Source organism: Acomys minous (assembly GCF_964271855.1).
Source record: "Acomys minous genome assembly, chromosome: 14".
Classification (NCBI taxonomy): Eukaryota; Metazoa; Chordata; class Mammalia; order Rodentia; family Muridae; genus Acomys; species Acomys minous.
In genome coordinates this window covers 78284397-78298778 of record NC_140496.1, presented here as the reverse complement: position 1 = coordinate 78298778, position 14382 = coordinate 78284397, and the positions used below count along the sequence as shown (strand labels likewise).

General features: G+C 46.3%; 1 protein-coding gene across 4 annotated transcripts in view; it reads right to left on the bottom strand.

Moving 5' to 3' along the window:
* The window catches only part of BCAR3 (BCAR3 adaptor protein, NSP family member), a 239727-nt gene that overhangs the window by 92353 nt on the left and 132992 nt on the right, over positions 1 to 14382 (bottom strand). For all 4 annotated transcript variants that reach the window (XM_084757815.1, XM_084757816.1, XM_084757818.1 and 1 more), the window contains one exon: positions 11830 to 12157. In XM_084757815.1, the coding sequence (XP_084613941.1) occupies positions 11830 to 12157 (328 nt within the window). The remainder of the gene's footprint in view (positions 1 to 11829; positions 12158 to 14382) is intronic.

The window sequence follows — 14382 nt, the reverse complement described above, 5'->3', positions numbered from 1 at the left end:
ATTTTGTAGACTAATTTTAACTCCCAGCCTTTCTTTTAATAAAACAAACAAACAAACAACAAACTATCCACTGGTTCTTTCCTGTAATTTTTGGGTTTTTTTGTCAGCCCAATAGTGCCTACAGTGACAGTGCTTGTGTGATGGCCTCAGCTCCTATTCCCTCAGGCTCCTTGATCCCTGGGACCTCTTAATCTGGCCTCCTCTACTATAGGCCAGCAATTCTGCCTTTACCATTCCCACCGCCCCTCTTCCCAATCAGAGCAGTTATTTCCTGCACCCACCCTGCAAGTGAGTCGAACAGAAGCTCAGCAATGTAGATTCTCTTGGCACTGCCCACCCCCCCCACCCCCGTGCTCTTATTGTTCCAAACATAACTTTTGAAAGCCCTTTTGTTGCCTGTGGCCTTCGCACAGTCCCGCTTGCTCTGCACTCCTTTTCTTTCACAGACCAGTGACACCCTCTGCTATGGTCCTTGGCTGCATGGCCTGACCTTTTTTAGGGTCTAGGTCCAAGGTTGGGATGCCATAGGCAAAGTGGTAGCAGAGAAGAGGCAGGCCCCGAGGGAAAGGTTACCTATTAAATACTATCTCCATCCCATGTTGGGGTGTGTTTGTGTGATACCTGGACAGATGTTAGGGTCAGAGGTCAGGAGGATTAACTGAGTGACACAAAAGGTTATCTAGTAGGTGGGAAGTTACGTCAGCAAGCAAAGAAGATGGAGAGAAGATGGAAGATTAGCTGACCCCAAAATCAGCATCTCTTGATCCATGACCTATGAATGCTTTAGGACAAAGACCTGGCCTCTCTCCGCATCTCCAGTCCCTGGCCAAAGCCTGGCACTGTGAATGAAAACACGAAGGGACTCTGGTTCATCTCTCTCTGTGTGTGTCTCTCTGTGTCTCTGTCTCTCTGTGTGTGTGTGTGTGTGTGTGTGTGTGTGTGTGTGTGTGTGTGTAGGGGAGGGGAATCCCTTATACCAGTATATGCTGGCTGGTAGTGACCTTTTTACAAAGCCTTCAATGGTAGAGCCACTAGAAGGCCCCATGCCTCCCCTCCCTCTGCCAGAGGGCTTTTATTTTAGTTTCACTAAGCAGTTTCCCATATGGAGCCTGAGTCCATGGGATCATGTCTGCCATCACTTTCAACTTTCCAGAATCATTCTTCTAATAGCCAGGGAGGCTGGGGATGTGGACACGTACATGTCCTTTCCTTGGGAGGATAAGAAGACTGGATATTTCCAAAATTGCTTCTCTCTCCCAAACAGCCAATTCCTGTTTTAGAAAGTCTCTAGCTCATCTGAAAATGTAGCAATGCCTGAGATTTTTTGTTTTGTTTTGTTTTTTTTAAAGCAGCAACTGGGATCGTGTTCCAACAGCACCATCTGTGTTTCTTGCACCCTCCACACAGTGAACTGACACCAGAATCCAAGACTGATACTAAACAGGTAGTGGTTGATAAACCACCAAGCCCAGGGTTAGCTTGTGCCCTGCAGAACCCCAGTGACAGCATCAAGCTAAAGGTCACTGCTGAAATTTTAACTCGGCAGTATTCAGACGGAATAGAATAAGAACAAGAAAAACCGTATCAAGGCCAGCGCGTCTCTTGGCAGGCACACAAGGTCAGGCTGCCGAAGCCCAAACACAGCACCTTTGATGAAAGCAGAGGCTTCTCTGGCTGGTGTCTAGCAGTCCTCCCCCTCCCCCCACCTCCCTCGTCCACCCCACCCCCGCCCTTCCCTCTCCCCCTTCTAAAAGAGTATATTTGCTGAGGTTTCTTCTTATGTAGAATAAAGAGCTAAGAGTTTTAGTTAACGTCAAGGCAGCTCAGAAGAAGAGTTTCATCTAGCCAGAAATGAAGACAAAGCCCTGCCTTCTAGAGTAGACAGGCATCCTCGTGGGGTCTGCCCATCCAATCCTTGGCAAAGCAGCTGTTGCTCTTCATGCCAAAGCCTGACAGCCATGGCCAACCTTTGACAATACATCACAATGCTGTCATCTACACACCTGATTCTCGGGAACCAAATAATCTAGTTGTCAAAACAAACAAGGGCCACAGTGTTTTAAGTAGGTTTATGACTTTATACTGGGTCATACTCAGCGCTGTCCTTGGCTGCAGCTTGGACGCATCTGGGACATCTGGGATAGCTAGAGCCATTAAAGAACAGTCGCTGAGATGCAGACATAGATGTGGTGGTCCCTGAAGGTATGTCTGCCTTAACTAAATGAAAAGATTTATTGAAATCAATCAATTAAAATAGTGTGCTTGCTGGGAGGTGGTCGCGCACGCCTTTAATCCCAGCACTTGGGAGGCAAAGGCAGGCACATCTCCATGAGTTCAAGGCCAGCACAGACTACAGAGCAAGTTCCAGAACAGCCAGAGCTTTTAAACAGAGAAACCCTGTCTCAAAAAACAAACAACAACAATGACAACAAAAAATACTGTGCTTTATTTTATCAAAAGCTCCTAAGATTGATTCTTGAGCTAGGCATGGTGGCACATGCCTCTTATCCCAGCAGAGGGCAGAGGCAGGTGGATTTCTGTGAGTTCAAGGCCAGCCTGATCTAGGCAGCAGGTTCCAGAGCCGTCAGATCCTAACTCGTTTCTCTTCCCACAAACACAGCTCCCTTTGCTGATCCTAGAAGGGACTAAGCTATGCTTTCTCAGGACTGGATCCCAGCGTCCTTCCTCCTTCCCAGGGCTTTGCTTTGGTGACAGTGCCTTTTCTCATGGTGGACTTCTTGGTTTCTGAGGCTAGACCTCCCTCCACAGCTCCAGGTTCATAATGCCAACTGCCTGTCCAATAAGGAGGCCCGCCACTTCTGCATCTCCGACATGGCACGCCCCAAACAGAAGTTTTCATTCCCAGAGATCATCCATCACCTTCTCCAAGGAAAAGCACCCAAGCCAAATAAAGACCCTTCCTTCCGACACCTCCGTTTCCCATGTTGTAAGGATCACTCCACCCACCCACCCCCATCCCCCACTGCCAGAGCCACAGCTGGCCACGTCTTCCTTTCTTTGTCACATTCAACCCTCAGTACATTTGCCAGACTCTACAAACAAACTGTATTTTTGTTTGTTTGATTGTTTTGAGATAGATTTTTTTTTATCATCTAACTTATACTGGCTTTAAAATTAATATCCTCCTGCTTTGGCCACCCAAGAGCTGGGACTGTAGACATGCACTAGCTCATATCCTGGACCCACGCTCTTCGTGTCCTCTGTTTCTCGGGAGCAGAACGGCCTCTTGTCCCATCCCAATCATCTTCTCTATAACTCAGTCCTCCAAAGAGAGAAGAGGCATCTTCTGCATGCCCCAGTCTGGCCACACTGTCCCTTTCAAAAGCTCCCCTCTGCATACAGAGGAAATCTAACTCTTTAACCACGGTCTAGATCAGTGCTGTCCAACGACAACACACAGGCAATTGATCGTTTCCTAATAGTCAAGTAAAAAGAGACCGAGGGGTAGAGTGTATTTTATACAACCCATTTCAAAGATGTTACCCTTTCAATACATAGTAACATAAAAAAATATTGGTGAAGTATTTTGTGTTTTCTTTAAGTTTTTAATCTCCAGGGCTGGAGACATGGCTCAGAAGTTAAGAGCACTGGCTGCTCTTCCAAAGGTCCTGATTTCAACTCCCAGCAACCATACAGTGGCTCACAACCATCTATGAGATCTGGTGCCCTCTTTAGGCACGCAGGCACACATGCAGGCAGAACACTATACATAATAAATAAATAAATCTTTTAAAGAAGAAAAAGAGAAAAAAAAATCTCCAAGTGTTCCTTCCCCTAGAGAAGCTGTCACCACCAGTTTAAGTTAGGGTCCTCTGATGGTATCTTCCTGGTGCTTCCTTTTGTGTCCCCATTGTATCAGTGCATTTGTCCCAGGACCCTTAAACTGGGTACTCCCTAAGGACAAAGATCGTATCTATTTCATTATCTACTGCGTACCTGGTAGCCAGCACAATACCTCAAATAAAGCCAGTCTAATAAAAATGCAGACTCTAACATTAAGCACAAGATCAGGAAGGGGCTGTGTAAGTCCACTGGGGACAGCCAGGCTCTGTTTAGTGTATGAATGCAATGGCGTGATGCTATTTTACCACCCAGCATGGTTGTTACACTCACAAACCGTGAGAGTGTTGGCTGAGACACACTGCTGGAAGGCAGGCCTGCATAATGGAATCCTAGCCAGACTCCATCAACCTCTGGGAAACTTTCTCCCAGGGCAGCTTGAGGCGTGGAACGTGATCTCTGGTTACACAGGCGGATTAAGAGCCTCCCTAAGAGCCTCCCTACTCTGCCTTCCAGGAGGAAGGAAGGAAATCACCCAGCTTGAGCCCCTCCTCCGTACCCGCGCTTCGAGCTACCCTCTAAGAACGTAGTAATTCAGTAGAGCAAAGTAATGTACCTGACGTCCAGCCCCAATGCTATCAGCTCTGGCTGATGAATCAATGTCAAGATCCCTGGCAGCTTTGATAGTCACAACAATACAAACCTCCCAGGATCCTCAGTCAGGTGTCCCAGTAGAGCTGAGCAGCCGAGGAACTGGCTACTGGTGACTAGGTGAGGGTTAAGAGCAAGCCTGTGTGTGAGCTGCTCAAAGCAGAGGCCCAGCGGGTAGCCCAGGCTTCATTGTGAAACTTATAATGCTGATATTTAGAGACACCTTCCTATGTGGGGACCAGTTAACAAATACAGCACTCCCCATGCTGGGTTATCCTCAAATCAAGTTTATAATTTAGAATGTTCTCCAGGCACATGCCTAAAAGCGACAGAACTGAGGCTTCTAACTCATCTGTGTTAAGGGTTATTTTGATCACAAGAGTCACTCTGATCTGATATCTTTATTTGCAGGTGAATCCGGAACTATAGATGACACAGTCTAGAAGGTTCCTCAGTCCTCCCCAGCTTACACACAAAAACACAACCCCTCAACCAGGCAACATGAGCTCGTCTTTGGGCACCTAAGGGAGAGAAAACTTGATGCTCTGCTTCCAATTCCATAGGCTAGACTGGGTGATGACCGTTACAAACCACAGAATGGCTGAGACCCGAGGGTGTGAAGGCCACCCACTCCAGGCTCCTGGAAGACAGTCTCTCTCCCCAGTGAACAAGAGCAGTTAGGAATTCTCTAGCATGCACACCCTGGCCAGGCTGGGCTGGCTGGCAGATCCACTGGCATATCTGTGGATCCTATTTACAATGCACTTTTGCAGATACTGTGGGAGGTAAACAACAAAGATTGAAGCCCGGGTCTTCCCAAGTAGCAGGGGCGAGGCTGTAGAAAGCCTGAGTTAGAGCACGTCTGCCTGGGGGAAGGGGATACAACTAAGAAATGCCACAGGGACTGCATTGTGTCACCCGCTGGTCATTTTCTTGGTTGTGGTTTACAATCGGTTAAAAAAAAAACAAAATCCTTTCCTTTCTCCCAGAACAGCTGGGAATGCACAGATTCTAGCCTCTCTGCTCCTTGTCAGGACAGGAGTTAGGGCTCCCATCAGGCAGCTGGTAGACCTCCCGGCAGCTCCTCCTCTGGTCTCCTTCAAGATAGACACAATAAAAGATAGAGGACCAGGCTCACCCCTGACCCAGCTGCTCCTAGCCTGAGAACACGAGGGACCACCAGGGCCAAGCCCTATACCATTTCTGGGACATCAGTAGCCCATCCACAGCAGCTGCACTTGACCATCAAGGAGGCACTTGTAAATGGCAGTAAAACTCCATCCACTGACTATTCTTTCCTTGAGACATTCTTATGCACAGAGCTGTTAAAAATCCAACGTTACCCTGGTCACCCAATAAGTAAACCTTTTATTAATAATCTACTAAGTACATTTTTAAAATGCCGTTTTCCCTCTGCATATGAGAAGTCTGCAACGTGCAGGCGGCAGATGTGACGTGCACGAACTATAGAAACCCGCACGTAGCCCCTCGCACTGCCGGTTTTCCAGTTACCTTTGAGAGGAAAGGCTGGCTTGCTGGCATGTCTGGGGCGACATCTTGCTTTGTCGAGGAGAAAGCCATACTTAGAGAATCTTTCAGACGAGGGCTCTCATAGAGCCCGGAGTCAGGTCTTTGAAATGATTTTCCAAGAAATGTCTGCGTGGACCCTGGTCTCGATCCCCCGGCCTCACACTCTTCTAAAGATCGTATGGGCTGATGCAGAAGGCAGGGTACTGGCTGGGGAAAGCAAGCCAGTTTCAACAGGAATAATTGTGCAGATTGTGTGGCCACCATCAGCTACAACACTTGTGCCGAGTCAGTCAGAACCTTTCATGCAAACTAATGAAACCCCACATTGTCCCCACCACATGTGCCCACAGCACAAGATGCGGAAGGAATTAGTCTCTCACAGCTGTTCCCAGGAATGTATGCCTCCACATACCCACAGGCAGGAAAAGGGCCATAGCCCCGATCACTCAACTATCCTGGCAACGCAGAAATCCCAGCAGGAACCAGGCTGCTCTCAGCTCAAGGAGGCTTCTAGATTCAAACACAGATCTATCCGTGAGGGTAAATGAATCAAAGGGACGCAACCAAATGGTGCTAATGTCAAGAGGAAATCCTGTCTGCAGGCCTCTTGGAGAAGCCTGGCTGTGCATCTGGAACAAAGGCTCCCCTGTGACATCAAACAGCAGGCTTAAGAACTCTCTGGCTTCTGGCTTTGGCCCCTGTCCAAAACCGCAAGTACATCCAGGGCGGCCAAGACAACAAGAAAGCTAAGAGATATGGTCTCCGAAAGAGAAGACCAACTCCCTTTTCCAGACAGGCCTTCTGCCTCTCGGCAACTGAGATCTTATTCTCCCCAAAGCCCATGTCCAAGGTGTTATGGTGTCAGATGGGAGCCTCCCCTTTCCATTGGAGCAGACAGTTCAGTGGTGCCGACAGCTGTACCAATGCCATTGGAGGCTGTGGCACACAGTGTCTGTCTGGGGAGTGGCCAACGAGTGCCAGGCCTTTTCTCCAAACTCAGTTATCGACTAGGGTATATCCTTACTTCCCCAACTCATGATGATGATGATGGTGGTGTTGATGAAGGAGGAGGAGGAGGAAAAGGATGAGGAAAGGGAGGAGGAAGAAGAACAGGAGGAGGAAGAGCTCTGCCATGCCTTACACAGGGTTTTGATGTTCCAATAAGAATATGGATATATCCTTTAAGATTTTTCTGGGTTTGTTTTTGTTTTTCTGAGGCAGGATTTCTATGTGTAGCCCTGGCTGTCCTGAAATTCACTCTGTAGCCCAGGCTGGCCTCGAACTCAGAGATTTCCACTTGCCTCTGCCTCCCAAGTGCTGGGATTAAAGGCATGCACTACCACCAGCAGCCCCTTAAGATATTATAAAGCTATAAAATGTAAGAGATACTAATAGCACCTTTTTGTATTATATAATTTCCTTGTCTATGGCTTATTCATAAAAGGGAGGATATGATGTATGCGGACATGTCAGCTTAAGAACTGTAAACATAGCAGGGTGTGGTGGTGCACACCTGTAATCCCAGCACTCAGGAGGCAGAGACAGGAGGATCACTATGAGAAAGCAAATCCAGGACAGCCAAGGTTATACAGAGAAACCCTGTGTCAAAAAACTGGAAAAAAAAAAAAAGTAAACATTTGGGTCACACGGGAGACTCTATTTTGTTCAAGGCTTCCCATGGGATGGGATATTCAATTTGTTTTCCATTACAATAAAGGTCACATAACCAGTGGTGCTGGTACGCGCCTTTAATCCCAGCACTTGGGAGGCAGAGGCAGGTGGATTGCTGTGAGTTCGAGGCCAGCCTGGTCTACAAAGCGAGTCCAGGACAGTCAAGGTTACACAGAGAAACCCTGTCTGGAAAAAAACAAAACTAAATAAATAAAAATAAAGGTCACAATTTAATGATTAATATGATAAGCATGTTTGTTGTAAAAATAGCAAATCCACAACAAGTGAGAATACAGATGCCCTCTTATCTCCCAAAAGTACTTGAAGCAACAGACGGTACTGGACCCTGTATGTGCAATGTTTTCTCCCAGACAAACAGCTATGATAAGGCATAATTTATAAATCAGGCATAGTAAGAGAATAATAGCAATAGGAAACTATAACAAGATTAATAACATACTTAATATACTGTATATCTTGGCAATTTCAACATACTTTTTTCCCCCCTAAGTTAAAGCTTTCAATTCTCGGGGGCTGGAGAGATGGCTCAGTGGTTAAGAGTGCTACCTGCTCTTCCAAAGGTCCTGAGTTCAATTTCCAGCAACCACATGGCGGCTCACAACCATCTATAATGTGATCTAATGTCCTCTTCTGGCCTATAGGTGTTTATGAAGGCAGAGCACTGTATACATAATAATAAGTAAATAAATCTTTTTTTAAAAAAACCTTTCAATTCTCACTTTTAAAAAGCTCATTAGAGCTGCTCTTTGGAGCATCAGAATTGCCAACATCACCCCTCTTATGTTTTGGGGCCATTATAAAGTCAAGTGATGCCTACCCAAATACAGACACTGCTATACCATAACATTCAAAATGGTTTCTACGTGACTAATTTGGGGTTTTGGGGGGGGGTGGGGAGCATATATAGATTAGGTACACTGTACCCAACATCATGTGCCAGGACATGATTCTTGTCCTGAGTGGACAGAGCAGAACACAGTGAGGTGTTTCCTGCTACTCAGTAGCTCACACTGAAAAAAAAATCATGAATTATTTCCAGAATTTTCCATCTGCTATTTTTGCTAACAGCTAGCTGATGGTGGGCAACTGAAGCCCCAGAAAGCAGAAGTGCAGATAAAGAGATTCACAAGACAAGGAGGCACTTGTCTGGGTTGTTGCTTTCTGTGTGTAGGTGGGATAACAGTGGAGAGGGAGGGAGCCCAGGATGCCCATGGGGACCTGCCATTGCCATGTCAATGCCAGATGGGATGAGGCGGAAAGTTGTCATACTCTGCATCTGGCCAGGTTACTGTAAAGTGAAACTAACGGTTGGTGGCTGGTGTTTCTCTAGCTCCCTTCAGCTCTAGGCTGAATCAGCTGTAGGTGGTCGCCATTCACTGTGTTTCTTTCTGATAGAGCCTCTCTCTCCAGAACCTTGGCTTCTCATTCGTGCTCCTCAGCACTAACCTGTCGTGGACAAAACTCTTCCTCATGTCATGGTTTATTTCAAAAAGGAATTGAGACAGCTCATAACATTACTGGAGTATTTTTAAAAGAAGGGAAAAAAAAATCATGTACTCTGAACTCATAAAAATCAAGAGGAGAGGTGGCTCGGAGGTTAAGAACTCCATTGGTTCTTCCAAAGGTCCCGAGTTCAATTTCCAGCAATGACATGGTGGCTCATGACCATGTATAATAAGATCCAGTACCTTCCTGTAATGGGCAGGCACACATGCAGGTATAATGCTATATAAATAATAATTAAATGTTTTTTTTTTATCAAGAGGAGATTTTAAAAAACATGGAAAATGATTCTGTTGATGAGTCTTAACAGGTCAGACTTCATGAGCCTTTGGTACACCACCTATGGCCTTCCCACTCTGTGATTTATGCAGGATATTCATTTGGTATTTCTTGTGTTTACCTTAAATAATATGATTCTTTTGAGTGAAGAGAAAAGGATACGAATTTAGATTACTGGGGTTGTGAATGATAAACAAAGCCTAGGTCAGCAGGACTTGTTGGCTTCTGAAGCCAGGACTTCAGACTCAGGACTTGTGCCCACCCTCTGATAAGATCTTTCACGGAGCTCTGACCTCTGTCCAAGTCAGTTTCCAAATAGAAAAGCTTTGAACTCCAGGCAGGTTGGCAGGTTGGACCTTGGGTGTTTATGAAGAACTTCCTGGAGCTAGGCGGTGACTCCACCACTGCCTCCTGCCCAGCAGGCCCGCTCTACAGCTTTCCCTTGAGGTCAGGGAGGATCTCATGGCTCTAAGGGGTAACTCTGTGAACTGCCTGTGTCTGGTACATGGTTGATACCTAGCCCAAGAAGAGCTTAGTTAAAAAGATGCCCTCCCCAGTAAGCCAACCATAGCAGCCAGTCCCATCTCTGCATCTTGCAGTCTGACACTGATTGGTGCTTGCCTACTGGATGCCAATGGTGCCATATTAACAAAGAGAACTTAAGTATGAGCCTCTATTTTTGCCCAACTCCATATGTGCTTATTTCATCATCAATCTGCCTGTAGGTTCTCTATGCCAGGAAGGCACACAGCTGGGTTTCACCAATTTTCTTCTTACAAATATGTGAAACTAAAATTGATATTTTACTACTATCTACCCATTCCTCAGCCCCTAATAAGCTCTACTGCTCCCCTCTCAACTTAACCCACAGGTCACACCAGCTTTCTCTGGGGTTCACACACACCAAACTTGCTCCCATCTCCAGCTCTTTGCGTTTGGAAGCTCATACACGGGTCAAGCTTGCCTTCTTTCATCGAGCAGTCATCTTAGATCAGAAATTATCATATCTTTAAAGACCCTTACAAATACAAAGCAATAACTACCCATGCCCATAGGGGCCAGCAAGGCAACCCACTTCTTCTACAGCATTTAGTATAATCTTGTGTTGTCTTAATGACTTGTATCTGGTCTCTCACTGGAATGCAGTTCAGAGAAGATGTTGCTTCAGATACAAAAGGACAAAAGCAGATTGCTGCAATACTTTGGCTGCTAGAGTGTCCTCAATGCTGGACCAACCCTATAAGTACTCAATGAGACCCTGGGGTCCAGAAAATCAATATCCTCTAATGAATATAGGTGTTAATGTATAGATGGAACAAAAAACTAAGCCAGGATCAGAGCAGCTTTCTTTGCTACAAGGTTGGACGTAAAAGAAAGATGAGGGAAGAAAACGCCCTGTTCCTTGCCTGATATCATCACATGCTGCAGACCCACAGAAAAGGGAGCACAGCTCCCAAGCTGGCTCTAACAAGCAGAAGCCAATCACAGCCCAGCCTTTATAATCCCAGAGAAGTAGCATTTGCAGCTATGAGGCTTACTCACCCAGAGCCCTGGCCTCAGCAGGGAGCAACAAATCCTCCCACAACCATATCATGAAGCTGATTTGGTAACTCAGCCACACAAAAACTTAATTTTGACATACTGATAACTAAAGGAAGTATGGATCCTAATTTATAAATGCCTTGGCATTGCTACAGAATTAAATGGATTTTGTAGTTCAGAATCCAATACTATGATTTTTTTTTTTCCGAAACAGGATTTCTCTGTGTAGTCTTGGCTGTCCTGGACTCACTTTGTAGACCAGGCTGGCCTCGAACTCATAGCGATCTGCCTGCCTCTGCCTCCCAAGTACTGGGATTAAAGGTGTGCGCCACCACACCTGGCTAAATTTTTTTTAAAACTGCTCTTTCTTTTAAGGGTCTAGATGTAGCAAGTTAGGTTTTTAAATCTCTAATATTAGATGGTAAGAAGAAATAATTTGTAAAAAAAAAAAAACTGTTATATTTATGCTGTGATTACATACACTTTAAATCAGGATCCTTAATCTTGAAAGGCACATATGAAAATATGTTTAGATAAAATACGTTTATTAGAAAATGAGAACTGCTTCAGTAATGCCAGAGTAGGGGAAGGAGACAGAAATAAAGGCAAAATAGGACTGGCTGTATGATGGCTTTTCAGAGGTCACACTATTCTCTTGGGCTAGGGATGCAGTTCAGTGGCAGAGCACGTGCCTCTCATATATAAGGCCCTGGTCCTCAACACCAGAAAGAAGGAAGGAAGGAAAGAAGGAAGAAGGAAAGGGAAGGAGGGACTCATAAACATACGTGTAACATGAATGACTTTCACTCATGAGGCGGTGACAGGAGTTACCTGAAGGTGAAGGTTTCCCCTTTCCAGTCGTGCAGTGGGTTTTCCTGGATGATGTCCTGGGTCAGAGGTGAGCTCTGTCGTGGGGATTTGGAGTGGGGGAGGGTACCCAGGTGACTGGCACTGTCACAGGACCATATGGGAGGAGGGCCTTTTTTCTTCCTCGGAAGAGTGCCGTGTATAGACACGTCTTGATAGGCATCTGTGAGGTGCTCGGCGAGAGGGGACTTGCTGCTCAGAAGGTCCATGGACGAGGCCAAGGGGAACTGGTGATTCACAGCCATGTTTCTGGGAAGGCTGGCAAATTTTCCCGCAGCCATGATTCTCAACTCTAAGGAGGGAAACAGAGGGAAGAGCACGGCTAAGATATTCAGAAGAACCAACTTCAAGCTTATGGAAGAAACTGGAAACAGTCACGACTCATCAAAAGGTAGATAATGTCGCAGACATCACTAGTGGAACCTCGTAAGAATGAAGGATTTGCCCATTTCTCTACGTCAGGATTCTGAAGAGAAATTCAGCTGGAGGGGCGGCAAATCCAAAGACATGACCACATCTCAGAATTGTTAGAACCACGTGAGCCGTTTTATCGTTATTGAAAGGGGGGAACAATTAAGGGGAAAAGACTTATCAAAGGACTGGTAATACACACCAGGGAACACCCTGTAAGTTGTCAGATGACTGCTACACTGGTCCACTACCCAGCGAATGATAAAACAGGCAGAGATGACTGGGATTCTCCAGCTCCCGGAACTTGTGCACTGCCAGACCAAAACTGTGCTACCCACAATGATAGGGCAGCTTTTCCAGCAAAGGCTTGATGCGTATAAATAAATCACTGTGCTCTAATTAACCAAGGCAGGGTCAAGGGTCAGGGGTGTCTCTCTCTTCTGTATATACATCCCATAAACTCAGGGAAGAAGAAAAAGGGAAGCAGGAGAGAAATTAGTGCAAAGCATGGGGAGGGGGGTGGGGGAATGGCCAGTGAGGCACAGCACCAGCTCCAACAATTGTTCCCAAGCATGGCTGGCGGTCATTTGCCTTCAACAGTGCTTAAGCTCCTACATAAATTATACTTTTGACCTAAGCCAAATTGTACCAGGTCCATCAAGGCTAACATACAAATCAAACAGGAGCCCTAGTTTAAAAAAATTGTAGTGATTCCTTGGGTACCTAAAGTTCCAGAAGATGCCCTGCATTACCTATGACATCCAATTAGGGTCTGTACAGTTGAACAAAACAGCCCATTCTCAAGCTCACAGCACCCATTCCTCAACTCACCACCCTTTCCACTGCAATGGGCAGGGGGCGGGGAGAGGGGGTGGTGCTTTGAGTGACAACTGCCCCCATAGCACCCTGCAGAGCTGGCTCTACACAGTCATTGTTGGCTTGGCTTTACCACCACTCTGTGCACTCATGGAGGCTGCCATGGAATTTAAAAAAAAAAGAGTCTGCAAAGGAAACACACTTGGTATGCGAAGCCACACAAAATCCACACAGAAAAGTGCAGGAGTGCTGGGGACTGGGTGTAATACACTCCAGAATACAGTCCTAAGCCAGCCCTCTGTTCTTTGCCAGCCCTGATAATTCAGAAGCTTGTCTGCCGCTTGTGAGACCACATGGAAGGCTTGGCTCACAAGGGATGTAGAAAAATAGGGAGGTGAGTCCTGGGAGGGCCCCTCCCATCCGGGCCAGTTCCTGGCTCACTGCCAGCACTTACTCAATGCTAATCATTGTTATTGTAAAAAGAAACCAAAATTCCCTAGCCCTCTACCTGGTCACCAGTGATGTAAACCAACTAGCAGCCCCCCAACCGACTCCTACCCACCACCATCCCACGCAGCTGTGAACTGCCTCTGTTCAAGCTGTCAGCATCTTCCCTCTCTCCTGACAGCCCTGCATCATCTCAAAGACACTGGTGGGGTGTGGGCGGGAGTGGGGGGAGAGACACAGCATACGCCATTAGGACCACACAAAACATCCTCATGTGTAAGGGCCACGCTGTCAATCAAATCTCTTTCCATGACCCAAGAGGAACAAATATGACTTTAGCTCCAATGACTTTGGCTTCTCTGTACATCTAAGTTTGAACTGGAGTTTGAGATTGCCCTGAAAGGCTCCAAAATGCCCTTCTCAAGTACCCCACACCTCTCTTTATTCTGTTAACATCTTCCTTTTCTATTTTTAATTCAACAAACAGTTAAGTAGCACTCTATAGCTGGGCACAGTGGTGCATTTCTTTAATCCCAGCACTCAGGAGGCAGAGGCAGGGGGATCTCTGTAAGTTCAAGAGACTAGCCTGGTCTACAAAGCAAGTCCAGGACAGCCAAGGCTACACGGAGTAACCCTGTCTTGAAAACCAAAATAAAACAAACAGCAGCATCAGCAGCAACAACAACAATACCTGAATGTATCGGGAAAAGCCCTCTAAGAGGACACTATGACACACCAGATCCTTAGAGGTATGAAAACATCCGCACACACGTTACATACTTCAGGCCATGCCCTAGGAGTTGAGTGGAGAAACTGAGAAACATTTCCTAAAACACCCACCAC